The sequence below is a fragment of the Vulpes lagopus genome, chromosome 12 (genome assembly GCF_018345385.1).
Source record: "Vulpes lagopus strain Blue_001 chromosome 12, ASM1834538v1, whole genome shotgun sequence".
Classification (NCBI taxonomy): Eukaryota; Metazoa; Chordata; class Mammalia; order Carnivora; family Canidae; genus Vulpes; species Vulpes lagopus.
Window position 1 is genome coordinate 65,942,449 of NC_054835.1, and position 26,243 is coordinate 65,968,691.

At 41.3% G+C, this 26,243-nt stretch overlaps 1 protein-coding gene across 2 annotated transcripts; it reads left to right on the forward strand.

The window, feature by feature from the left end:
- The first annotated feature begins 1,309 nt into the window (after positions 1–1,309).
- NIPAL1 (NIPA like domain containing 1) lies at positions 1,310–26,243 on the forward strand. 2 transcript variants are annotated; one of them, XM_041726193.1, is made up of 6 exons: positions 1,310–1,397; positions 12,605–12,871; positions 17,651–17,707; positions 19,885–19,975; positions 21,482–21,642; positions 22,408–26,243. In XM_041726193.1, the coding sequence occupies exons 1-6, from the start codon at positions 1,352–1,354 to the stop codon at positions 23,025–23,027; spliced, it is 1,242 nt and encodes a 413-aa protein (XP_041582127.1). In that variant the 5' UTR covers positions 1,310–1,351; the 3' UTR covers positions 23,028–26,243. The 2 variants fall into 2 exon arrangements, with proteins under 2 accessions (XP_041582127.1, XP_041582128.1); XM_041726194.1 differs by lacking the exon at positions 1,310–1,397 and having other exon boundaries at positions 12,734–13,088.

Below are 26,243 nucleotides of genomic sequence, written 5' to 3' on the forward strand. Positions count from 1 at the left end.
AAATATTTATAAGTGCTTAGAATAGTGCTTGCTCACATAAATGCTCTATCGCTGCTAAATCATAAATAATATTTTAGATCACATTTACTATCATCAACAATCATTTTTAATAAAGGCAAAATTTTCAAGCTTGATGTTCAAACGAAACGTTTAAATAGAAATCCAAGTTTTAAGGCTTATTATCCAAATTTGGCATAAATCTCCCTCCCTTCCAACTTTCACCCATTCTCCCCATGCTATTTCTTCCCCATCAAGCCATCCACATGCGAAAATGTGTGCCTTGTTTTGTTGAACTGACTGTTCTTAACTCTTCGTTCATCAGCCTAGGAACAAGAAAAGCAAGATTGAGGCCGCTGCTATGAAACTCTTAGGTAATAAAGTTAATAGCACTGTTTATACCTAGAGCAAAGGCAAGGTGAGCCGAGGAGAGACTTTTTTCTCTTTTGTTGAAGTCCCAGAGCACAGAGGCACCTCCTTCCTGCCAGGAAGGTTTTAGCAGGAATGATACCCATTTCGCTTTGCATAAGGACCTACTGCTTAAACTAACTAGTTGGTTAAGTTACTTAACCTTCCCTTTGCCTCTGATCCCTCATCTGTAAAAAGTAGCCATTTATAGACTAGATTGTGAGATTTAGGGTTAATACAAAGTGCCTACGTATGCAAGGCAAGGCAAGAATACCAGAAATGTTAGCTATTACTGCTTTGTGGGAATAAGCCGTTTGAACTTGAGCATTGCCTCTGCTTTAGGATTTATTGCAAATAACTGCATGACTTCAAAAAAGGGAGTGGGGGGAGGTGTTGGGGGACGAGGAGTTTGAAGCTGAGGGATCGCGGGAAGAATCTGATTGCACCAGGCGTGCAAAATCTGTCAAAAATAATAATAATCAATTTTAGCATGGTACCCAGAGCAAAAGCCAAGGCCAACCACGTCCCTAACGTCCGCAGCAGGGCCTCGGCAAAACTTTTTTGGACCGCGGGAGAAGCTAGGAAGGGGGCGGGGCCCAGCCCGGGCCGCCCTAGGGCGGGAGAGTTGGCCCCGGGACCTCCGCGGCCCCAGCGCCTCTCCCGCCGGCCCCGCCCCCGCAGCCCTGCAGCCCCGCCCCGGCGCCCGGCCCCACCTTCCAGCCTCGGCCTCGGGGGCGGGGCTGGCGCGGAGGCCACAGCCCATTGGCTGAGGCTGCCCCGGGGGCGGGGCCAGCGCGCCCCGGGCGGGGCCCCTGCAGCTCCGCCCCCTCGCGGGGCCGCAGGCGGAGCAGCCCCGGGAGGAGGAGGCGGAGGAGGCGGAGGAGGCGGAGGAGGCGGAGGAGGAGGAGGAGGGAGCGCTCGCTGGGAGAAGCCCCGACCCGGGGCCATGGGGGGACAGGTGAGGCTGCCGCCTGGAGAGCCCTGCCGAGAGGGTGAGTGTCTGCCCCGAGCCCGGGGAGCCTGCATCTGGGTGGCGATGAGCCCGGGGGGGGGGTCCCGGTACCTGCAGGGAGGAACGACTCCCCCGACTCCCCCGACTCGTAGCGCATCCCCCGGCGGTGCCCTGCGCCGACAAGACCGACTTCCGCGGCTCCCGCCCTGGCCCGGGGGTGGACCCTTCTAAATGACCGCGTGCTGAGTGTCAGACGGGGAGACTTCAGGGTGCTGAGGCGCATCCCCGAGACACGCCTGCCAGGGACGCTGGCTCCGGCCCGCCGCCCCCCGCCCCCGCGGCGAGAAGTCACCGGCCGGCAGAGCGCGAGCCCCGGGGTCGGGGGGGGGTGGTCCCCGGGGGGGCGTGGGACCCGCATCCCTCCTGCGCCTCCAGACGCAAACCTTTGCAGCCCTGCTGGCCGCGTCTGACTCGCCGCGGGGTCACTTCTTGGCTCCTTAGGGCGAGGGACAAAGCAGAGGGGGACGGGGGATGGGGACGGGGGAGGAGGACGGGGGATGGGGACGGGGGAGGAGGACGGGGGAGGGGACGGGGGAGGAGGACGGGGGAGGGGACGGGGGAGGAGGACGGGGGAGGGGACGGGGGAGGAGGACGGGGGAGGGGGACGGGGGAGGAGGACGGGGGAGGGGACGGGGGAGGGGGACGGGAGAGGGGGACAGGGGAGGGGTTCGGGGGAGGGGCCGGGTCCGTTCCTGCCCGCGCGGCCCCGGCCGGGTCCTGAGAACTCGCTGGGCGAGGCCACCTGCCCTGCGCCAGGTGTTTACAGCCCAGGCGGACTTTCTGGAGTCCCAGGGCAGAAGGCGCGCGGGGGCCAGAAGGAGCAGGGGCGGGAACCCCTGGGAGCCAGGAAGGGTGTGTCTCAGCCGAGGTGACAGTTTTCGCCGAGCCCGGGCGGGGGCGGATCTCAGATTTACCTGGTGCAGGACCAGGAGCAGGAGGGGTGAGGGGCGTGGCGAGAAAGCCTTTCCCGAGTTGCTGGCAACTTCCCGGGTTTCCTCCCTTCTTGGGTTTCTCCAGATTGTTCTTTTTGTTCATAAGAGACATAGAGAGAATGAGAGGCAGAGACCCAGGCAGAGGGAGAAGCAGGCTCCGCGCAGGGAGCACGACGCGGGACTCGATCCCTGGTCTCCGGGGTCACGCTCTGGGCTGCAGGCGGCGCTAGACCGCTGGGCCACCCGGGCTGCCCCAATTGTTCTTTGATGCTGAAACTTTAAACTAAAAAAAAAAAGAAAGAAAGAAAAGGAGGCCAGAGAGTTGGGGGACGGGGTGGCAGTGACCTAGTCAAAACTTTGGCAGCAAGGGAGGTGCGTGGGGTGGGGGAGACACAGGGAGAAAATGCCTGGACAATTCAGGTGCCGCTCAAAAGCTGAGGTTTGGGAACTGGTTACTAAAGCGGCTGGATCTGGAATTATTTCCTAGATAGGTTGCATGACCTTTGTCTAAATAATTCCTAAAGCAGAAAGTCAGACTGTGGTAGCCGTCCACCCTGTTTACCCAGGGATCTGTAAGTAAGGAGGGTTTGTGAATTACCATTCACTCGCTTATTCCAACTTCAGTGTTTTTCCTGCTTTACTCAATGCATTTAGTTCCAACAAGATATACTCAGGCTCAGTGCTTAATACCTGTGATTAATTACAATTAATTGTGTGGGAAAGACGACAGTCCTTATCAACAGTGGGAAGAGATTAGGCTTTGGCATCAATCTTCTCAGCTATGACATAACCTTGGGCGTTCATCGAGATACCGGAGTAATTTGTACAGTTGTCAAATGACATGAAGCACATAGTTCGGAGCCTGAAGTGGAGTAAAGCCTCGATTTTTTCATTTATTCGTTTGTTCAGATGACAGGAGTCTATGTGCCAGGCACTGAGGTGCGTGCGGCTGTGGAGGGATCCTCAAGATAGTCTAGGCCTAGGCTCTAGTAAGCTTCCCATGCAGCTTACTGTGTAGAAGGCAGGTAATATGCAACCTTCAAATGAATAAAAAGGGATATTACAAGAGTGGTAAGTGTCATGGATAGTGTATTGAAAGAGTTGAGGTTGTTTGGATTGGGTCCTCAGGAAAGATCCCTTAGAAAAAATTATGTTTGAGCTGATATCCAGATGGCAAGGAGTCCATCATGAAATCTAAGAACAGAGCACTCCAGTTGGGCTTCCATAAAGACAAAGTTAACCCCATCCTGTGGCTTTCAGTCTTAAAACCACAGATGCTTCAAAAGACCTAATCCAAAATTTTTTATAAAAAAGAAAAAAAAATGTAACACATATGGAAGGTTTTTTTCATTTAGGTTTTTGATACTATGTCACATATTTCACAAATCTCATTTTGATCCAACAGCCAGTAGAGGCTTATTAATATGAAACTATGACACCATGAAAATACGATGTAAGAAATACACCCATCATCCGTGAGGTACCAACTGCATGAACATCATGTGCATGGGGACTGTACGGGGTTATGAAGGAAATGAGGGACGGGAAGACTAGGCTGTAAGGAGGACAAACCATATATCCCAGTGCATCTGCTTGAGAATTCTGACCTGGTGTGGCAGTAGGGAGAATAAACTGGCAGTGGGGAGGGATCTAATCACTGGTTTTCAAAGCTTTCTTCGACCATGGGGACCACTTTTCCAGGGTGCAGCCCAGCCAGAAGAGCAAAAAATGACATAGATGGTTTTTAGAGTGGATCCAGCCTGTCATGGTTTTGGGAGGAAGAAATTGAGGAACTTCATTCTTTGAGAATTGGCTGTATCTCTCTTGTACTGATTACGATATGTCCCATACTCATTATATAATCTTAAATTTTCAAAATGGGTTCGCATAAAAATGTAAAAGCTTACCGTCACACATAATTAAATTCTGTGAGTTTTATTAGGTAGTCATTATCTCCTTTTTACAGAAAATCCAAGGCCCAAAAAATGTAATAATGTTTCATAATTTGTGATCAAACCAGGCACAAAATTACTTGTTTATCAGCAGGTGCCCATCCCCATTCTCTGGCTTTCCTGTATTCAGGAGTATTCATTTTAATGATTCTGAGATTTTACTCTTAAAAAAAAATCTATGTCATAAACATTTCTCAAAATTCCATCAAATGAACACAACTTGTATAATCAGGGAAAACTTCATTTTTATGCGTGATATATGGCTGATTTTCTATTGCACTAAAAAAATAAAAATTCCTCCAGATTTTTACCAGTTGTTTTTCCAACCGTCCATAGATTTCCTAAGTGCTGAAGAGTTAAGGGTAGTTAGAATTCTCCACTAAAGGTTGTTCAAAGAATAGTATCCTAAAAGTAGTTTAGTCTAATATTTATTTAATATGAACTGTACATAATTTTTAAAATTTATTATATTTATTCTGGTTAGTTAGCATACAGTGTCATATTAGTTTCAGGTGTACAGTATAGTGATTCAGCACGTCCATACATCACCCAGTGCTCTTTAATCTCATCCCCTATGTCACCCATGTTCCTCCCTACTCTGGTAACCATCAGTTTGTTCTCTATATAGTTAAGAGTCTGTTTCTCTCTCTCTCTCTCTCTCTCTCTCTCTCTTTTAAGATTTCTTAATTTATTTGAAAGAAAGAGAGAAAGCATGAGCGGGGAGTGAGGGAGAAGTAGAAGCAGATCCTCACTGAGTGAGAAGCCCCACAAGGGGGCTCGATCCCACAACCCCATGATCATGACCTGAGCCAAAGAGAGATGCTTAACCGACTGAGCCCCCCGCCCCCCCAGCCCAGGCACTCCAAAAGTCTGTTTCTTGGTTTATCTCTCTTTCTCTTTTTTCCTCCTTTGCTTGTTTGTTTTGTTGCTTAAATTCTACATATGAGTGAAACCATATGCTATTTGCCTTTCTGCAACTGACTTATTTTGCTTAGCATTATGCTCTCTAGATCCATCTATGTCATTGGAAATGGCAAGATTGCATTCTTTGTTACGGCTGAGTAATATCCCATAGACACACAGACACACATATATATACCATACATATATATATATAATACATATATATGCTCCATTTCTTCTTTTTTTAAATTTTTATTTATTTATGATAGAGAGAGAGAGAGGGGCAGAGACACAGGCAGAGGGAGAAGCAGGCTCCATGCCCCGGGAGCCCAATGTGGGATTCGATCCCGGGTCTCCAGGATCGCGCCCTGGGCCAAAGGCAGGCGCCAAACCGCTGCGCCACCCAGGGATCCCCTATATGCTCCATTTCTATCCATTCGTCAATCAGTGGACACTCGTGCTGCTTCCATAATTTGGCTATTGTAAATAATGCTGCTATAAATATAGGGGTGTCCGTATCCCTTTGAATTAGTGTATTTATATTCTGAATTGTAGGGTAGCTCTGTTTTTTACATTTTGAGGAACTTCTGTACTGTGTTCCACATTGGCTGCACCAGTTTGCATTCCCACCAACAACGCAAGAGGGTTCCCCTTTCTCCACATCCTGGCCAACACCTGTTGTTTCTTACATTGTTAATTTTAGCCATTCTGACCGGTGTGTTATCTCGTAGTTTTGATTTGCATTTCCCTGGTGATAAGTGATAATGAACATCTTTTCATGTGTCTGCTGATGATCTCGATGTCCTCTTCAGAGAAACGTCTGTTCATGTCTTCTGCCTGTTTTTAACTGGATTATTTGTTTTGTAGGTGTTGAGTTTTATAAGTTCTTATCTATTTTATCTTTAACAATTGAATAACTTTAGTGATATTCAGGTTGTAAAGTATGAAAAGAGCAGCAGTTTATGAAGGAAGTCTGATGGTCAGCAGTCCTAGAATACTTGGCTTCCAAACATGCTGATAGTGGTAAGACCTTGTTTATTTTTTTTTTAAAGATTTATTTGTCTGAGAGAGAGAGAGAGAGAGAGAGAGAGAGAGTGCAAGTGGGGGCAGGGAGAGGCAACGGAGAAAGAGAGAGAGAGAATCCTCAAGCAGACTCCGCTTTGAGTGTGGAGCCTGACAGGGGGCTCAATACTAGGACCCTGAGATCATGACCTGAGCTAAAATCAACAGTAGGTTGTTTAGCCAGCTGAGCCACCCAGGTGCCCCAGGAAGTGACATTTTAAAGTGAGACTCATGGGACACCTGGGTGGCTCAGTATGTTAAGCATCTGCCTTCAGTTCAGGTCATGATCCCAGTTCCTGGGATCGAGCCCCACATTAGGTTGCCTGCTCAGTGGGGAGCCTCCTTTCCCTCTCCCTCTGCTGTTCCTCCTGCTTGTGCTCTCTGGCTCACGCACACGCGCGCGCTCTCTCTCTCTCTTAAATAAGTAAAATCTTTAAAAATAAATAAATAGAGACTCAATGAGGAGGGGTTAGCTCTGCCTGCAACAACCAAGGCTTTGAGGTGAGAAGGAATTTGGCCTATGAAAGGAACAGGGCAAATTAAAAAAAAAAAAGAAAGAAAGAAAACCCCACAATTGTAGGGAATGTGGTTAGAGAGATACCTGGAGGCAGGATTCTGTAGGCCTTTTTTGATTGTGGTGGGGATTTTAGATTTTTCCTAAATGAGAAGGGAAGCCATTGTAGAATTTTAGAGGGAGAAATGACAAGATTGGACCTACTAATCTAAAGATTCATTTCACCTGATCTTGCCTCCTGCTATACTTTGACCTCATCTCAGGCTATCACCCCAGCCTCAGCCTCACGCACATTCTTGCCTCAGGGTTTTTGTTATACATAGCAGTGAGTTTGTCCACTTAATTAAAAAAAAATTCTTTTATGCTACTTTTACTGCTTTCCATGACACTCAACGTTTTATATAGTCATTAGTTCACTTGTTTCTTTTGTTCCCCTCATTAGAATAAATATGAGAGCAGGAATTCTATTTTATTTACCATTGTATTCCCAGTTTCTAGAAAATGCCAGACAGTACATACTCAATAATGGTTGAACCAGTGAGTAAGAAGACAGCTAATGTTATTTCAGAGAATGAGAAAGAGGTATCAATATGATGTCAGAGGTGAGCAAGCTTCAGCACATGGAAAGCTTTTGTTTATTTATTTATTTATTTATTTATTTATTTATTTATTTATTTTTCATGGAAAGCTTTTAAAGAAGCCAGGATTAGTTTAGATTTTCTTATCATTGCAATGAAAAGAAACTAAACAGAGGAGTGACATAATCTGATTCACACTGGCTGATGTTTGGAGAATACATTTCAGGAGATGTGAAGAGAGTCATTCATTTTTTTTCTATGCTAATAGGAATAGGCAGGTGTGTCAGTCAGCTATGGCTACGTAATACACAGCCCCCAACTCAGTAGCTGAAAACAACAATCATATATTCTTGCCTATGTGTCTGTAGGTCAGCTGGTGGTTGAATGATCTAGCCTGGGTTCACCAGGGTGTCCCTGCATCGGGCTTCTTCGTGTGGGGTGAGCTTGGATCTGCTCCATGTGTTTCATTCTGGAGCTCGGGCTGAAGGGGCAGCAGCTCCTTAGGGAAGCTCCACTCCTGAGCTATACAGAGGCACAAGAGAGTAAATCTAAGTACATAAGTGCATGTGAAGCCTGTCCTCCTATCACCTCTGCGGCTGTCCCATTGGCCACCAACTCACTTTCAGCCTTGACATCAGGGGAAAGAATAGTCTGCCCACATCAGGAGGGGTAAGGGAGTAACTATTTGCTGAATAACAAATTAAACTAACACATAAAATAGATGATGAGACAATGGTTTCCTCAAACTGGAAATATCTTGCAGTGATTAAAAATGCAGGTTTATGCCATCATTGACTTCTTAGGAGTCAGCTTTCCTACCGTATGTAATAAACTGAAAAAAATTATTATTCTCTCTCTATAGGCAAATCGTACTTGAAAAAAAATTATTCAAAGTATTTCATCTTTGTATAAACATTAGTAATAACTTTCAACTGACTTTATTCATACTTTATGTTTTTACCTTTCTGAAATAAAAAGAATACTGGCCTGGGAATTGGGTTGCTGCTTAGCTGTGATTTTGACAATTATAAGGCTTTGGCAAGTCACTTATATCTTGGCATCAGTTTCTTTAAAACGTCTTTCAACTACAAGTGCCCATGAGTTTTAATTTGGTGTATCTGCAACATTTATGAGCCACTGGGATTGTAAGTAAATTACTCTGGGAACAGAGATAGCACATGATCAAATCACAGAATTATAGAAGGCATCTATGGAATCAATGAGTCAAACTCCCTTATTTCAGAAATGAGGAAACTGAAATCAAGAAGAAATATTCAACTTGTCCATGATTATAGATAGTAAGAGCTCAAGGTGAGGCAAGGCCTTTTCATATAGAAGATATGTATTAAGTTCAAACGAAGCTACTGTTTTTATGGAGTCAAAAACTGTCAAGTATCATTAGTGCATGTGTTTCATCATAACGAAGAATGTTAGCAGTACTCCTTGTGAGAATAAAAACATCGTACATTACTCAGATGTCCACCAATTATAAAATAGGAAAATCAGTTGTGAGATCATCATCCAGTGGAGCTCTGTAGAACAGTGGGCAAAAACAAATCCTACAGCCACATGCATCAACAGTGATAAATCTCAAAAACAAGCAAGCCCCCCCCAAAGAATACATACTGTATAATTTACATTTTATAAAGTGCAGGAGCAAAACTAAACAATTATTCAAAGATATAGCCGTAAAAGGGAAATCATTTTTTTTTTAAGAAAAGGGATCTTATGCAGGAAATCAGGATAGTTATCACTTCTGAAATGTAATATTTTATTTCTTAAATTAGGTTGTTGACACATTGGTGTATATTGAATTATGTTTCTTTATAACTGACACATACTTCATAAATATTAATTACTCAATATCTAGAAAAACTAATAATAACTATACCAAAGAAGTCATACTTGCTCCTGGTGGTAGGAGTATAAGTTGGGACAGCCACTTGGAGGGCTATTATAGTGTCTATTAAAATAAAATATAATGAATGTAAATATATATATATATAATGAATGTAATAGATTTTTCTCTATGTTGAATAAAGTTTAAACTCCCTGGATAATAACTTTGCTTATTAGAATCTTAAGAAGCCAACTCCACTATCTCCCGATTCCTCTGAAACCCTGTGCACACATTCTACTTCACCCATCAGTTTGTATCTGGCCTCCCATTCCACAGCCCCAACCCATCCTTGTCTCCCCCACTCCCTCCTTCAGTCACATCTGCTGTAGCACCACTCCTCAACAGCCACCCAGAACATAAAACAATTTAAGTTCTAAGGTCAAAAACTCGATACAATTTTTATTATTTTTCCAGCCATAAAACTTGCAGCATTAATAGCTACTGTTTGCAATAGGAACTTACAAAATCCAACAAAGATTATTTGCTTTCCCTTATCACCCTCTGCCCTCACACCCCCTAAAAGGTTGGAAATAGTTTGCTATGTCAACAGCTTAGAAAGAATATTGTTCCACTGGAATGAGACCTGCCCACACTGTTTTCAGAGATGGAGTTTTGGAATGGTTATGTTAAATACATAATAAGTAACACCAGTGCAGTCATAGAATTCACTAGCAGGTCAAGTCAGATGTTTTCTCAGGAATGAATGTAATGGAAATTCTTACTATGAAAATCCATTCTTGGGTTTAGATGAGCTGGACAGTGACAGGAATACGATTGCTAAGGGCTGGCTTATTTGAAAAGTTGCAGCAATTCTTATTTTTTTTAAAGATTTATTTATTTATTTTTATTTGTGATAGACAGAGAGAGAGAAAGAGGCAGAGACACAGGAGAAAGGAGAAGCAGGCTCCATGCCGGGAGTCTGACGTGGGACTCGATCCCGGGACTCCAGGATCGCGCCCTGGGCCAAAGGCAGGCGCCAAACCGCTGAGCCACCCAGGATCCCCTGCAGCAATTCTTATTAAAACAACCTGCCTGGAGATCCCTCAATGTTACTGAATATCCCTAAAGCCACATAATTCTCCTTGGAATATTTAGAAGTTTTGACTTAGAGTTTATTCTGTACCTTTGAAACAAAGTTGATTCATTTTCAACTTATTGAAATAAGTGAAATAATAATCATGAAAAGCTTGAATTCAATTATTTTACCTTTTTAGGGATCTGAACTTTATCATTATTTCTTAACTTTGTAAGTGGTAAATTCAGATAACTGCATAATATTTTGCCAGGGAGGCATAGGTCCAGTTACCAAAACTTTGTCCCTAAGATATCATTGGAACAAACTATCTTTTGTTGATCATATGCCTTCTTAGGATTTTTGAGATGTAAAACTAATTTTTTTTCATTGCATTCTAAAATTGGAGTTGATTCATTTTTCTTTGCCTTTTTTGTTTAGAATAATTCAGGATGGGAAAATGTGCTTTTTCAAAGAAAAAAATAAAACTAAAAAGAAAAAGAAAAAATGAATTAATGTAACACCGTATGTTAATTATACTTGAAATAAAATAATGGGACACCCGGGTAGTGCAGTTGGTTGAGCATCCAACAATTGATCTTGGCTCAGGTCATGATCTCAGGATCATGAGATTGAGCCTTGTGTTGGGCTTCATGCTGAGCTCGGAGTCTGCTTAAGAGTCTCTCTTCCTGTCCCTCTGCCCCTCCCACTCATGCTCCTGGTGCAGCCACTGTGGAAAACAGTATGGCCATTCCCCCAAAGAGTTAAAAATAAATACCCTATGACCTAGCAATTGCACTACTAGGTATTTATCTAAATGATGCAAATGTAGTGATCTGAAGGGTCACCTGCACCCCAATGTTCATAGCAGCAGTGTCCACAGTAGCCAGACTATGGAAGGAGCCCAGATGTCCATCAACAGATGAATGGGTAAAGAAGATGTGGTGTCTATATATATACAAAGGAATATTACTCAGCCATTAAGAAAAATGAAATCTTACCGTTGGCAACAACATGAATAGAACTAGAAAGTATTTGCTAAGTGAAATAAGTCAAACAGAGAAAGACAATTATCATATGATCTCACTCATATGTGGAGTTTAAGAAACAAAACAAAGGATCATAGGGGAAGAGAGGGAATAATGAAATAAGACAAAACCAGAGAGAGAGACAAACCATAAGAGACTCTTAGCTTATAGGAAACAAACTGGGGGTTGCTGGAGAGGAGGTAGAGGGAGGGATGGAGTAACTGGGTGATGGGCTTTAAGGAGGGCACTCCATGAAATGAGCACTGGGTGTTATATGCAACTGATGCATCACTAAACTCTATCTCCAGAACCCATGATACACTATATGTTAATTAATTGAATTTAAACAAAACTTTAAAAAATAAAAGGGGAAAAAAAAAGTTGAGAAGAGGGTCAGAAAATCTAGTCACAATATCACCTTGTTGACAGCTACCTTTTCAAGTGGAGAACAGATTTAAAAGTTCCTTATATTGTCTACAGTGGGTTCATTTTGCATTTTAGGGGTTTAGATGTGAAATTCCAAGGGCTTTATAATAATAGGTCTGATTCAGTAGATTTATATGTTTATTTGAGTTTTAGTCTAAGAAAAGCCTACCGATGTTTAATTCTTTCTTTCTTTCTTTTTTTTTTTTTTTTTTTACTGGATTTTATTTTGTTTAGGAGAAGGCGATTAGGAAAGCTAAAAAAATCATTCTTTTCAGGGAAAGTGGTACGCAAACCAAACCCACTTTTTTTTCCCCCAAACCGCCTTTTAAACACATCTTCTGAAATGCACTATCACCCCACCAGATGGGTTAGCTAAATCTTCTGTTACATGCCCACCGGTGGATTGCCGTGCCTGGCCCTACACTCAGGCATCACGAACACTACTTTCCTGGAGCTGTGCTGATCATGTGAAGGCTGGAGGTGGGTCTCGGGGGCCGTGATGAATTAGCTGAGCCCACTTCAGGTGTAGACAGCTACATGCTACTCTTGCTACTCTCATACGTTGCTGTTTTGCTGGAACAAAGAGAGTCAAGCAAGTAAGGCCAGATTCTCCAATTTGTAAGAGGAAGGGAGACTTTCAGGTGAAATCTCTCATTTTGAAATGATGACAACTGAACAATTTCTCAAACACTTTTAAGAACCTGTGTGAGCCAAACTGGACGTGTCCACAGGCATGTGGACCGCTGGCTGAGAACTTTCCTCCACGTGGTTAAGCAGTTTCAGTACTGTCTACTCAGGTTTCTTTCTTGCAGAAAAGGAGTACATTCAGTCTATCTTTCTTTTGTGTTCGTTGATGTTTCCTTCTTTCCCTTTTTTCCAGGCTATGTGCTGTCTCTGGTCTGCCCCAACTCCTCCCAGGCCTGGTGTGAGATCACCAATGTGTCACAGCCGGTGGCTTCTCCTATCCTCTACGAGGACCTGAACTCCAGCATAAGCAACTTGGGCATTTCTGCAAAAGTAGAAAACAAGTACAGTCTGTATGTAGGCCTGGGGCTGGCAGTAAGTTCTAGTATTTTTATTGGCTCCAGCTTCATACTGAAAAAGAAGGGCCTCTTGCAACTGGCCAAGAAGGGCGCTACCAGAGCTGGTAAGAAATGGATGCAACTAGCCAAGTCAGGCCTCGGCAGCAACAGCACAAATAATCCTGTTGTGAGACCTCAGTGCTACCGTAATAATGCTTTACTGTCTCTCTCTCAGGCCTGTCTCTGTGCTTAGCAAATCTGCCCTGCAGCTTCCAGGATTGAGCCAGCTGGGGCTCCTTTCGGGTGAAACTGAAGTTCCTGTTTCCAGAGGTTTAGAGTGTGGTATGAGTTCTTCTTTCATAGCTTTTGCGTGCAGTTTTCAGTGTTCAAGGTCAGACGCTGCCTTCCTGCTTAAAACGTCGGTGGCTTTTCTTTGCACTCAGAATAAAACCCTAACAGCCTTCAACAGTCTGTGCAGCATGGCCCTCGCAACCTCTCCAGCTGTGTCCTCTGCTACCCTCCCTGTCACCTACTTTTCTGTGGTTCCTGGAGTAGACTGAGTTCTTTGTCGCCTCAAGGTCCTTTCCCTTTGTCTGGAACTCTCTTCTCCCTGCCTTCCTCATCCTTCAGACTTCAGCTTAGGTATCATCACCTTCGCTGATCTTCCTCTCTGGGGAGGTGCCCCTCACCACCATTCCCGTTACTCTCTATCATGGCTCTAGGGGTTTCCTTCATGGTACCCGAAATAACCTGTCACTGTACATTTATTATTTGTTTATTGATAGTAGATGCACAAGAGCAAGAACCTTCTCCATGGGACCCAATAAATATTCGTTAAATCAATAAATGGATATCAATAGAATTAGGTTGCTATTTATAGTGACATTTCACCTGCTGCTGAGTAACTCAGCTTGACTCCCTTTCATTAACCATGAATTTCTACTCATTCTTTTTTTCCATTTTATTAATGTATAGTCATAAATATTTCGCATGTTTAACATATACAATTTGAGGAGCTTGGACGTAAGGACATACCCATGATACCATCACCATAATCAAGATAATAAACATATATAACCTCTAAAAGTTTCCTTATCTCCCTTTTTTATTTTTTGTTCATCAGAATACTTAACATGAGGGCTACCCTCCTGTATTTTTTTCTCTTTCAGACATTTCTTTTTATTTACAGCTTATGTTCAATGCAAATCAATTGTATAACATGAAACATGAGAAGTTACAATGAATCAAAGCATAAATACACAAACACAATATACAATCCAAGATAGATATCCAGCATCCAGGTGTGAAACAAAACAGAATTCACACACACAGTAGCTTGACATCTCTCGATAGGGTTGTTTCGGTGTGGTTCCTAAGGTGGGAAAAAATGACTTTGGCTATCAAGACCACTGTGGCCATATTAGATATTAGAACATCTAAGCATCAGTGCATGACCATGTAAACAAAATTCCTTACTGTGTCTATTTTTTTTTAAGATTTTATTTATTTATTCATGAAAGACACAGAGAGAGGCAGAGACACCGGCAAAGGGAGAATCAGTCCCCCCCACACCCCACCACCCCACCGCCCCACTGCCCCATGCGGTACTTGATCCCAGGATCCCAGGATCATGACTGAAGCCAAAGGCAGATGCTTAACCACTGAGCCACCCAAGCGCCCCCAGTGTCTATTTTTAAAAAGCTTTCTGTGCATCAAGGCAAACATTCAAGAATAGTTAAGAGATGATTTCTTTAAACGTGGCTTAAGAAGTATGGACGTGTAAAGTTCCACCTTGAAAAGGAGAATAGATTTTATCTTACCTAGATATAAAGGATGGGATGTGAACAGATTCATCAGTTTTCATTTGGTTCATTAAATCCTTAAGGCCATGAAACAGGTAATACAGAAATCTTCCATGATTGTATTTATATGCACATTAGAAGGAACTTCCAGGTGTCACTGTAAATCCTCAATGCATTGTTTCCACAGTCCCACCTTAATGCATATGTATTCCAGATAAAGGTTTACTTTGTTAAGCTCTCACTGTTTCTTGGGAACTGAACTCTTTCCTCTGAGATTCTGTTCATTCTTATCGAGAATATCATAAAAGAGCTAAGTATTATTCAAAGGTTCATATGGAAAAATGACTACAAGTTGCAAACAAATTTATAAAAGTACTATTGGAGGAGATTTGCACTATCAGAAATAAAACATACTATACTGCTATCTTAATTGAAACAGTTTGGTACTAGCACTAAAAAAGATAAACAAAATAGTGAAAGACAATTGCCAAGTACATATAACAATTTAATATGCAATTTTTGAAAGTGGCATTTCAATCCACTGGAGAAAGGATGGATTATTCAATCACAAGTGTTAAGACAATTGGCAAAAATTAGAGGAAAAAAATGTAAAGAGTTCTACTTCTTACCATTCAGGAACTTAAAATGAAATGATTTTTCTCAAAAAACCTAAAAGAAGGTCTTTCTAAGCATTCAGATAAAGGAAGAATCTATTCTGTATAAAGGAAGAGACTACCTGGATTGATTTAAAAAAAAATCCTACATGGAAACATCTTAACTGAAACCAAAAAGCAAATGACATATGATATATATGGGGGGGGGGGGGGTTCCAAAATATATGACAAAGGATATTAAGACCCACAGCACAGCATATAAAGAGTGACCATAGTTGATAAGAAAAAGATTAGTACCCTAAGATAAAACAGGCAAATACATAAACAAGAAACCCACAAAATAAGAAATACAAGTGGCCAATAAACATATATAAATAATTGTTATTTTGCTAGTACCAAAAAGACATACCATCATATAACAATGAGCTCCTGGGGTTGTTGTCTACTATTTTTTTCTTTTTTTTCCTTCTTTCTTTTTCTTTTTCTTTTCTTTTTCTATTTTTTTTTTTAGGGAAAGTGAGGGCAGGGACAGAGGGAGAGAGAGAGAATCTTAAGCAGGCTTCACACCCAGCACAGAGCCGATCATGATCCTGAGATCATGACCCCAGCTGAAATCAAGAGTCAGATGCTTGTACGCTTAACCAGCTCAGCCACACAGGCGCCCCTGTTGCCTACCATTTTCATAAGTTTTGCTTTTTCTTTAAAAGGCTCTATATTGGGGATCCCTGGGTGGCATAGCGGTTTGGCGCCTGCCTTTGGCCCAGGGCGCGATCCTGGAGACCCGGGATCGAGTCCCACGTCGGGCTCCTGGTGTATGGAGCCTGCTTCTCCCTCTGCCTGTGTCTCTGCCTCTCTCTCTCTGTATGACTATCATAAATAAAAAAAAAAAATTTAAAAAAAATAATTAAAAAAAAATAAAAGGCTCTATATTAAAAAAAATAAAAATAAAAAAAATAAAAGGCTCTATATTGGTAAGGGACTTTGGGAAATAATTCGCCTTCCCAAACATTGCTGAAGGCAGTATAAATGGGTACAAACTTTCCTAAGAGCAATATGGTAAAGCTTAAAAATGTCAATGTCTTATAACCTAATAATTCCACTTCTGGAAATTTATCTTAAGATGTGAACAAGGATGCCACCTATAGTTGCATACCAGAATATTTATTTAAGGTTTTTATATAACGAGAACAAATGTAGACACTCAGTGTGCATGTGTGTGTATGTGTGTAGTTGCACACAGGTTAAGTAAATAATGATATACCAGATTTTGAAATAATATTCAACCACTAAGGACATGAGAAACTATTTATGATATATCTAGTTTTTTAAAGACAGATTGTGAAATTGTAATACTCATACTCCATTTTAATCATTTGCACATTCTGTAAGAAGAAAATCCTAAATAAACACTTTGCAAGATAATCTTCACCGCTAATACATCCTGTTTAGTTTAATTATAACAAAATCAGAGAGGTCAAATACATAGGATTAAATATATTAAAATTGGTGAGAAAATTCCATTTCCTATGGCAAACATAACAATGACTTTAGGTCACAGATTACAGTCCAGAGAAGAGAACTCTTTAAATACCTCAGGAAAGCTTTTTGTCCTTGTCAGTGGACTAGAGAGAAACTCAACTTCATAATGCCAGCCAAGGTAAGGAATAAGGAGAGTCCAGCTGGCTAAAGCTTGTTATTCTCTGGTTGACTATCCAAAATCTCAAGAGCTCTTATGTCAACTATCTTCTTCCTCCCTTTGAGGTCCTCATTAGGTACCGATATAATTTACAATTTGTGGGTTTCTGTATTTAATTTTAACTGTAGCTGAAATAAAGTATGATATTCTGTGTCCACACCTGTGGCTGGCATAAATACGGTAAGCCTAGTGATTAAATAAAATTTTCTTGCAAATGAAAAAACTTACTTTCTGTAGAAAGCAGTCCAAGATCTTTAGAAATGGCCAAGTAAGTAAGCTGAAGACTAGCTTTACTGAGTTGGCCTTAATGTGGGGTCTGAATGGCGTGTCTCTCGATCAGATGGGGGCCCCCAGTTGTGGGGCAATGATAGGGTGGAAGCCAATGGTGTGGAAGGTGAAAGGATCCACCTGAAGCAGAACAAAGGAGACAGAAGTTTATTAAATACACCTCAAGGGAGCAGTGGGCAGGACAGCAGAGGAGAGGCTGTCTGCCATGGGAGGGGGGGGCTGTTTTTAAAGGGGGAAGATGAGGAGATATGGGGGACGTGTGGAATTCTCTCGTTTTTGGTTAACTGTGCTTAGTTGTAAGTAGCCCAATGGTCACATGGGGCCTGTGGATGTCCTGAGGTGGGTCACCTGATGGGCCTTTTCAGGCTCAAGACTGCCTGAAAGTGGCTCCACATTAAAGTCTTGGCTTCTCCAACCATATTCCACGCCCTCTCCTAGCGATCAGTTCTGCGAGCATTCTCCCTCCAGTTTAGAACTTAATTGTAATTTTTATTATTTTCTTAGGACAAGGTGGACATTCTTACCTCAAGGAATGGCTCTGGTGGGCAGGATTACTCTCAAGTAAGTCCTTACTGGTGAGAATAGCGTGTGCTTGGAAAATTGATACATAAATCACCCTGGATTGTTCAAGATTGATTATCTTCCTAGGAAGGATGGCATGAAAGTCTAGAAATTTTTGTGTGGGTATAATATCTTACATATAAAATAAGTCATATATTTTTATAATTAATTCCTCCTCTTTTCTCGCTGCACCTCCATGTTCTCAACACTGCCTTGGAATGCAAAGGGAAAAGTTAACATCTAAAATATCTTATCACCCACTTCTCCTTCAGTCTTCCTCCCCAGAGCAATTGAGGAAAATGCCTTCTTCCCACATTTCCCTGCTCCTAATTCGAATCTGTGACTGTTCTTGCTGCATGTCTTTTGAGGAATGGGTACATTTTCCTGGTCAGGACCAAAACATGGGTATATTAAAGTCCCCTCTGGCTGCTTAGCTCCAAACAAATGGAGAGAAGATGAGGGTTGTCAGCACTCCCTCCTCCCAGACTTGCCCTGGGGACTACATGAGACTGTTGGATGGAGACCACTCTACAAAGGCTCAGATGGGGTGCAAAGGGAAGACAGTGTTCTCTCTCTCCCAGGCACTTTTGCAGATTTCTGTCCCTCCCCTAACTCCCCTGATTTTTCTTAAATCCCAAAGACAGGATTTCATAAACTATAGTTTAACCTCACCACCCACGAGCCGACACCCTCTGCAGCAAGAAGCCTTCCGACTCTCATTGATTCCCACACCAACTGACACAGTTCAGGACTTGTGTGGTCCTCTTATGCAACAGAATTGGATGACTTTAATGTTAGAATCTAAAAATATGATAAATAAAAATATTTAGATTTAAACCTGTATAGCCCTTTCAGTTGCTAAACACCTAAAGTGTTTTCTGTTTTCTTACTTCATCGGAATAAAAGTTGACAGGGAATGTACTGAGAAGTTTCCTGATAGATATTTTGGATGATTTCTTTTTTCTCCTTTTCTCTCTCCTTCTTGTGTCTCCCCACCCTCTACCCGCACAATAGGATGAAGATCTAAGGAGAATGTTATGTGGCTACATTTACAGTTTTATTCTCATCATGTACAAAGTTCACGCTAGTATTGAAGAGAGAAATAGCAGAAGTCTGTGACATTAGAGATTTTGCCTAGTGACAAACATACAGCACTTCAATCCTGAAATTAATATTTTCCTGGAAAGCTGTCTGTAGAGATAAAAATATAAATACTATCAAGTATTCAAGATAGGTTCATATTTGAAGAAAATTTGCCATGACTCCTCTTAGAAGAGCAGTCTCCCAATTGTTCTGTTCTGGAAGCTTCTATCTGTTTCATGATATTTTCCCTAAACCTGAGTACTCCTGCAGATTTGGCCGGGGGAGAGGGAAGGCTGGGAGCATAGCAACCAGAGGGAAAAAGAAAAAGTATTCTGGTGTCTTTTATCTGTCCCAGAAGCTCTCTCTACAATGCTAGTGTCTTCTTGGCATAGGTTGCCCTCATGAAATACTACATTCTGTGGGCAAATGTACAGTTGTGACCCATAAAAATAATTTAGCTCCAAGACAAGAGTCCTGTCCTTGGAGTTTCCCTCTAGAAATAATCTCACCAAAGTCTAGAGTTCCTCAGAAAAGACAAAGATTGCAGGAGCTCATCCTTATGACTTTAAAACAGCCCTTTGGATCTCCTTGATACTTCTAAGCACACTAAGGTGCTTCTGGATCATCTACAGTTCAGAGACGCCCGGCTGCCTGGGCCTGTGGTAGGCACTTCTGGCTATCCCCTGCCAGGTCAGTAGATCTGTGCAAAGCATTCTAATTTGCCAGCAGGTATGCTTGAGCAAATAGAATAGTTCTTTGCTTAGGCCCAAACTACCTCTAATTAGATTCTGTAGAAGTGACCAAATACGGTTTTGGTTGTGACATAACTAAAATCTCGACTGGAAGTCGCTTACAGCGTGTATTCATCTGTCACCCCTTTTTGCATCAGCTGAGTTCCTATCACCAGGTAATCACCGTTTAGCTACACTCCTTAGTGCCAATCCTCCCCAACCCTCCATGGCAAACAACGTCAAATGGTTCCTTTTAGTGGCCCGTCAGTATCTTTGGGACAGAAGTCCACCGCTTTGCCTGTCATTCATTTTTCTCTCCTGACAAGTCCATCTCTCACATGACTACCATGGCTTGCTTTCCAGTGGGAGCCGGAGAAGCGGCGAATTTTGCAGCTTATGCTTTTGCACCTGCCACCTTGGTCACCCCGCTGGGGGCTCTCAGTGTGCTCATAAGGTACGTGAGAAAAGAGCTCGGCTTCTGCCGAGATGTCAGGGCCATGATGAATTTAAACCACAAGAAATACGTTGCTGAGCGTATCTCAAAATATCATGCAACTCATTTGAGAAGACACAAGAAAGCGGTAGGAGCGGGGAATAAATTGTGTTATTGTTATTTAGAAAACCTGTGAGAGTGGGCCTGGCTTCCTGCTACCATAAAGTAATCATGTGTTACGTTTGTGTTTATTCAACTAAGTCTAGTGGGTTTTTCTCTCTCTCTCATCTGAACACATGACCACAGTCCATTCAGTCCTTTCTGTCGTCATAGTTAACGACCATAGTGATCAGAGGACTTTGAAAAGCATAGTGTTTGGGTTAAATTTCAACTTCCACTTAAAGTCTTTCATTATTTGCTGGATAGTTATGTTTGGAGACCTTTTCATTTCTTTTAGCCCTGGAAACAGGAATAATTCTCATATTCATAGAGTGCAGATCCCATTTTTTTTAGTTGTCTTTATTATGATCCCAAATGAATGTGTCCAATGGGCACATGAACGCTTAGAGCTGAGCGACTGTGTTATTCGTTGTATTTTTCTATCTCTTTTGTCTTCATTCATTATCCACCTGTAGTAGAAAGCCTATGACCAGGCCAACCCTCTTCATCATCTTTGTAGGACTCTTGTGAGAAGTAAATGAGTCAGCACACCTAGAGCACTAGAACACTGTCTATGCGTGGAACCAGAACTCTTAGTAATAGCAGTGTTTTGGCTGAGGCTAGTGTCCTCACAAGTGGCCACATGAGGATGACTCTAAGAAGGTCCCAGGTAACGGACCACGGTCTCAGGTGCACATTGGCATAGGCAATACCCTGGTGGGAGTGCCAGGGCATCAAGGGAAGGAGGCTGGTGTGCAGGAGCCACAGCAGACCTATTTGGAAGAACAGCAGGATAGCATAGTCTGGAGTCCATGGTGGTGCCAACAGAACTTCCTGGGGCCATGGCACAGTAGTGGGGACTATTGGATAAATGTAGGTATCAGGGCAGTAGCAGCTGGTAAGGAAATACTTCAATATTTTGACAACCTGCATGGTAGTGCCTTACATACTAGCTAAAGATCAGCCCTGAGCAGAGCGACTCTTCTTTAGACATGTATCTTCCTTTGAAGCTTTCACGAGCACACAGATTCTCAGTCGTGCCAGTAAAATGTAAAAGATCTTCCATTTTGCTTGGGTTTATGGGAGAAGATGGGGAAACTGGAAGTTAATTGAGTGGGCCCTCTCTTGGGAAGATGCCATGGGTACAGAATGTCTGTTAAAACTCTTTTGATAGAAAAGCAATTAAGCAGATTTGATTGACCATTTCTGAGTATTAAGACTAATCAGGTTTTTCAGCATCCTGGAGCATATTCCGATCAGTTGATTGGCAACTGGGGTAGAGTGGCCAGTACCACAGTGTGACTTCCGAGCTGCTATGGAATCCAATGTTGATTAAATAAGAGTGATTTTTTTTTCGTCTCCCAACAGTGCAATATTGTCTTCCTACTTTTTAAATGAGCACTTGAACATTCATGGGAAAATAGGCTGCATACTAAGTATATTGGGGTCAACTGTGATGGTTATCCATGCCCCACAAGAAGAGGAAGTCACTTCTTTGCATGAAATGGAAATGAAATTGAGAGACCCAGGTCTGTGATTCAACCAAAAGAAACACTCTGATTCTATTTCACTTTCTCTCCTCATCAAATGAATTTGTAATAATACTGTAAAAGGCTCTCTTCAGGCCCGGTTGTGGGTTGTGAGATGCAGTAAGGTTTGACTGGATTACAAGTCTTGTGTAAAGGTGACACACAACTTAGCATTCCATCCATGAGTGTCCTGTACACAATTAAAGGAGATGGGAATAGGAGAGGCAAAAGTATGTACTCCAACCCAAACTTTGGCCACTTTCCACCTCTGAAAATAAAGTCATTCAGGGACACCTGGGTGGCTCAGTGGTTGAGCATCTGCCTTTGGCTCAGGTGGTGATCCCAGGGTCCTGGGATCCACCTGATCGGGTCCACATCAGGTTCCTCATGGGAAGCCTGCTTCTCCCTCTGCCTGTGTCTCTGCCTCTCTCTCTCTGGATCTCAATAAATAAATAAATAAATAAATAAATAAATAAATAAATAATAAATAAATAAATAAATAAATAATAAAATCTTTTAAAAAAAGTCATTCGGATGATACCTGCCATGGTGTTATCTGTGAAATTCAAATGATACGTTTGTGAAAGTCCATTGTAAAATACAGAGAGCCATGCAGTAAAATGTTGTTTTGTTTTTGTTGTTCTAATTTAATCTCACTTCCCTTCCTGAAACACCTACGCTTCTAAACTCATGACTAACAAGATTTCTCAAAGATAGGATCCTATTGGCATTTTCTGAAGTCTAATTCTTTTCTCTTCCAAACAGGATTTATTTCCTTTGCTGTGATCATAATTGTGATCTCGTTGGTGCTGATTTTGATCGTGGCTCCCAAGAAGGGACAGACCAATATATTGGTCTACATTTCAATCTGTTCATTGATTGGAGCATTTTCAGTTTCTTCTGTCAAGGGCCTGGGAATTGCCATTAAGGAACTATTGGAATGGAAGCCAATTTACAAGCATCCTCTGGTCTTTGTTTTGCTGGCCGTACTTGTGCTTTCAGTGATGACACAGATTAACTATCTCAACAAGGCACTGGACACCTTTAATACAGCTCTCGTGACTCCCATTTATTACGTATTTTTCACATCCATGGTAGTAACTTGCTCCGTCATCTTATTCCAAGAATGGTACGGCATGAAAGCCGGAGATATCATCGGGACCCTGAGTGGATTCTTCACCATTATCAATGGCATCTTCCTTCTACATGCTTTTAAACACACTGACATTACCTGGAGTGACCTGACATCCACTACTCAGAAAGAAGTCCTTTCTCTGAATGGTAATGAAGACAAATATGTCTTACTAGAGAACACAGAATGTTCGACCCCAGGATTCAGTGATGACATTACCTTGTTTAGTAGGACTGATGATCAAAGTCTCTAGAAACCTTGAATTTGAGCCAATATAAGATACTTGGAGAGAACAAGGAATATCTGATTTCTTGAAGAAATATTAGGAGAGCTGGCATTTTTAAAGTTCTAACTAATAATCTAGATGTGAACCCCCCCCCCCCCCAAAAAATGCCTTCCTTTTTGGCCATCAAATTTCAAAATTAAGGTTTGGATCCTTCTCCAGAAGACCTCTACTGTTTCGCATGTCTACAAACCTGAAATATTCCCTAAGCACAAAAGAAGTTAAAGAGTTACATGAGTCTCTGAGTAATCTCTTCTGGTCATAATATTTTAGCCTCTGCCAGGTGGATCTTCATTTCTTTGGCTGCTATTCTTAGTAATTCATAGATAAACTTAACTGTGTGCTGATAAGTAGAGCATCAACCATCATTCTCTGATGAGTCATCGTCTCAAATTATTAAAACTGAGAAGTGAGATTATTGATGCTTCCCCCCCACCTTCTATAATGTCCTTCTTTCTAAACTAGATAGCTAAAGAGTAGAGCATTAAAAAAAAAAAAAAAAATAGGCCTGCCTTGGAAATCTGCTCCTTGGTGGGCTAGAATGTGCAGGACACACAGCCCATGAAGGACTTATGAATTGTAATTTATCGCCATGTGAGAAAAGTTTATTACCAATTCAAAAGAGAAGAGTGGAGGAGGGAGAGAAATAGTTAAATGAAACACAGTGGGGTTTTTTTGTTGTTTTCACAAAAACAAAGGCAAATGATTACATTCAAGGCTTCTTTTAACTCAAACCTGAGCAATGTAAGACAAAATTGAGTTTCTGGAGAAGTCCAAGTGATTTCATGTTTGGAGTTCCTTATATTCACTTTGTCCCTTTCTCTGTTATCCCAAAGGCCATTTTTCCTGTTGACAGAGAGACTTTTGTAAAAATAACTGGCACATTACTTTAGGATTATATTGTACACTTCAATTTTTCTCAAATGTCTAATCCCCAAAGGGTTTTTTTCACAGACTGTTTGGAAACAATTAGAAAAATCTTTGCCAAAGCCTGAATGAGTTATCATAATTGTTCTCTTGAAATTTGGCACTTTTCACATTTATTAAGGAAATTCTAGTTAGTCACTAACCTTTTTAAAATTATACATATCCTACCACAATAAGTGGCAGGTTGTCTTTTTCTGTTGAATTTCATCCTGACTATATTCTCCATATGTTTTATTGATAAGCATTTTGGGAGAATAGGAAGGAACGTTTACCTCCTAGAATACAAAATATTGAGGCCTCAGGGAATGCTACAGGAAAATACCTTTCACATATAATTTTACCATCTCCAAGTGCAGCAGGAATAACATTGTTGGCGGGCTTTAATGTTTGTGGACACTTATCACTCACTGATTTCATGAGAAAGAAATTACACATTTCCAGGCCAAACTTATTTCTGTTAAAACAAAAATCCTAGCCAAAAAGTTACAACATTAAGGCAAAAACAAAAACAAAAAACTCTTCAAGTTGATTCAATGTTTCTGTTCCAATATCAGATGTTATTAGTTTTGCTTGTTTGTAATCTAGCTCAAGTCCATTCCAGGTAATAATAGTAAATTCTATTACCAAGAATCCTGTTAAACTGACTTTAGCATTTCCCAGTTCTGTTGAGCTCTGACTGATGTTCCCAGGGATGTCCTGAGATGACCGTGAAGTTGCAAAGGGCTGTCAACGTCTCTTCCAGCACAGCTCAGTGTTGAGTGCACTTCAGTGTGTTCTCATTTTTGAAAATTGATAATCCATGAAAGATACATGTGTTGATACCTCAGGTAAAGTACGTGTTTACTCTGCTGATTGCCGTTTCATTTTAATTGTATATCAGATATATAAGCTATGAACTCAAGTTTGTAGGAAAAGTGTTTTTGGAAAAGTTAGTATTTAAAAATGATAGGAATTCTTTTAAGTTTTTTTTTTTTTTTTTTTCTATTGAAAACTTCTACTGATTCCTCCAGGACACTTTCATAGTGAGGAAATTAATGGCATCGAACCTGAGACTGTGGTGGTTCTCCACTCCAGGGAGATCCAGTGTCAGGTATTTCTTAAATGTCACCTATTACAAAGCTTTGCCCTTGTTATATTGAGCCCAGGCTAAAGGTTCGTGGAACACAAGAACTCATGTGTATCCTGGATTGGAAAATGAACCAGTGTTGACATATATGCCCAGGAGAAAGGCTGAGAAAGGTTTAACAAGTTGAAACATGTTAGAGAAACAATGAAATATTTTAAAAAATCTAAAAATCCCTACTGGGTATATGCATTGAAAAGCCAAAGTGTTATCGTAAATCTAAAACTCACAATAAAACAATGATAATAATAAAAAATAAAACAAACAAAAAAAAACAATAATTTTTCCCAAATAGGAAGATATTATCTAAGGAGGAAGAAAATGCTGGATCCCTGTATTCAGACTATGTTAGTCTTGACTCACATAGATACGTCTCTATCTCACATAGATATCTTAAGATTTATTATGTGAATATCTGCATATGGGCTATTAGGGGTTACAAAGCTGTCTTCACACAGCCAGATTGAAAGCTTTCCCTAATTCTGCGAATATCATGGTTTTATTTTAATTTTCAACATTAGGTCAATGGTCATAATTTTATTCTTAGGTCAATGGTCACTTTTAGTTCAGATTGCAGAGAATGTTCTTAAAAGTCTTTAGATTTAGCAGCATGCAGTTAACACCTTTCAGAGTACTAAATGACATACATGGAAGGTATCCTGTATCATGCTTGATGTGTCAGGCACTTAATAGAATTTAGTTCTCTTTGAATCAACACTTTAATTCTTATAGTCTTATTACTAGATAAACACCGTTAGTTGCCAATTTTCATACAGTCTTCATCTTAAGTCGTGTCACATTAGCTTGTTTTAAATAATCCAGGAGAATATGAACTCCATCATTGTAACTGTCTCAACACCCAAACAAAATGAATCCAACAAAAATATTTTTTCTTACAGCCCATAAAACTGAACTGAAAATGCAATTGTCACCTTCTAACAAAACTTTGTGGAAACGTGATTTGTAGGAATACATATGAAGATACGTACTTAAGAACACTTGACTGTTTTGAATAAACTCTATAGTCTGGCGATTTTCTATTTTTCAAATGTTTATACGTACTGTTCATTTTTAAAAGTTTATGAATTTTAAATAAATGTTTCTGTATATTTTTATTTGCAATAAAATGTGGTTAA

What these genes read in the sequence shown, in the direction of transcription:
- NIPAL1 (XM_041726193.1), top strand. Translation starts at nt 1,352, where the DNA reads ATGGGGGGACAGGTGAGGCTGCCGCCTGGAGAGCCCTGCCGAGAGG. An exon ending in TGGAGAGCCCTGCCGAGAGG is followed by an intron (nt 1,398 to 12,604) that starts GTGAGTGTCTGC and finishes CCTTTTTTCCAG; the next exon opens with GCTATGTGCTGTCTCTGGTC. An exon ending in GTGGGCAGGATTACTCTCAA is followed by an intron (nt 17,708 to 19,884) that starts GTAAGTCCTTAC and finishes CTTGCTTTCCAG; the next exon opens with TGGGAGCCGGAGAAGCGGCG.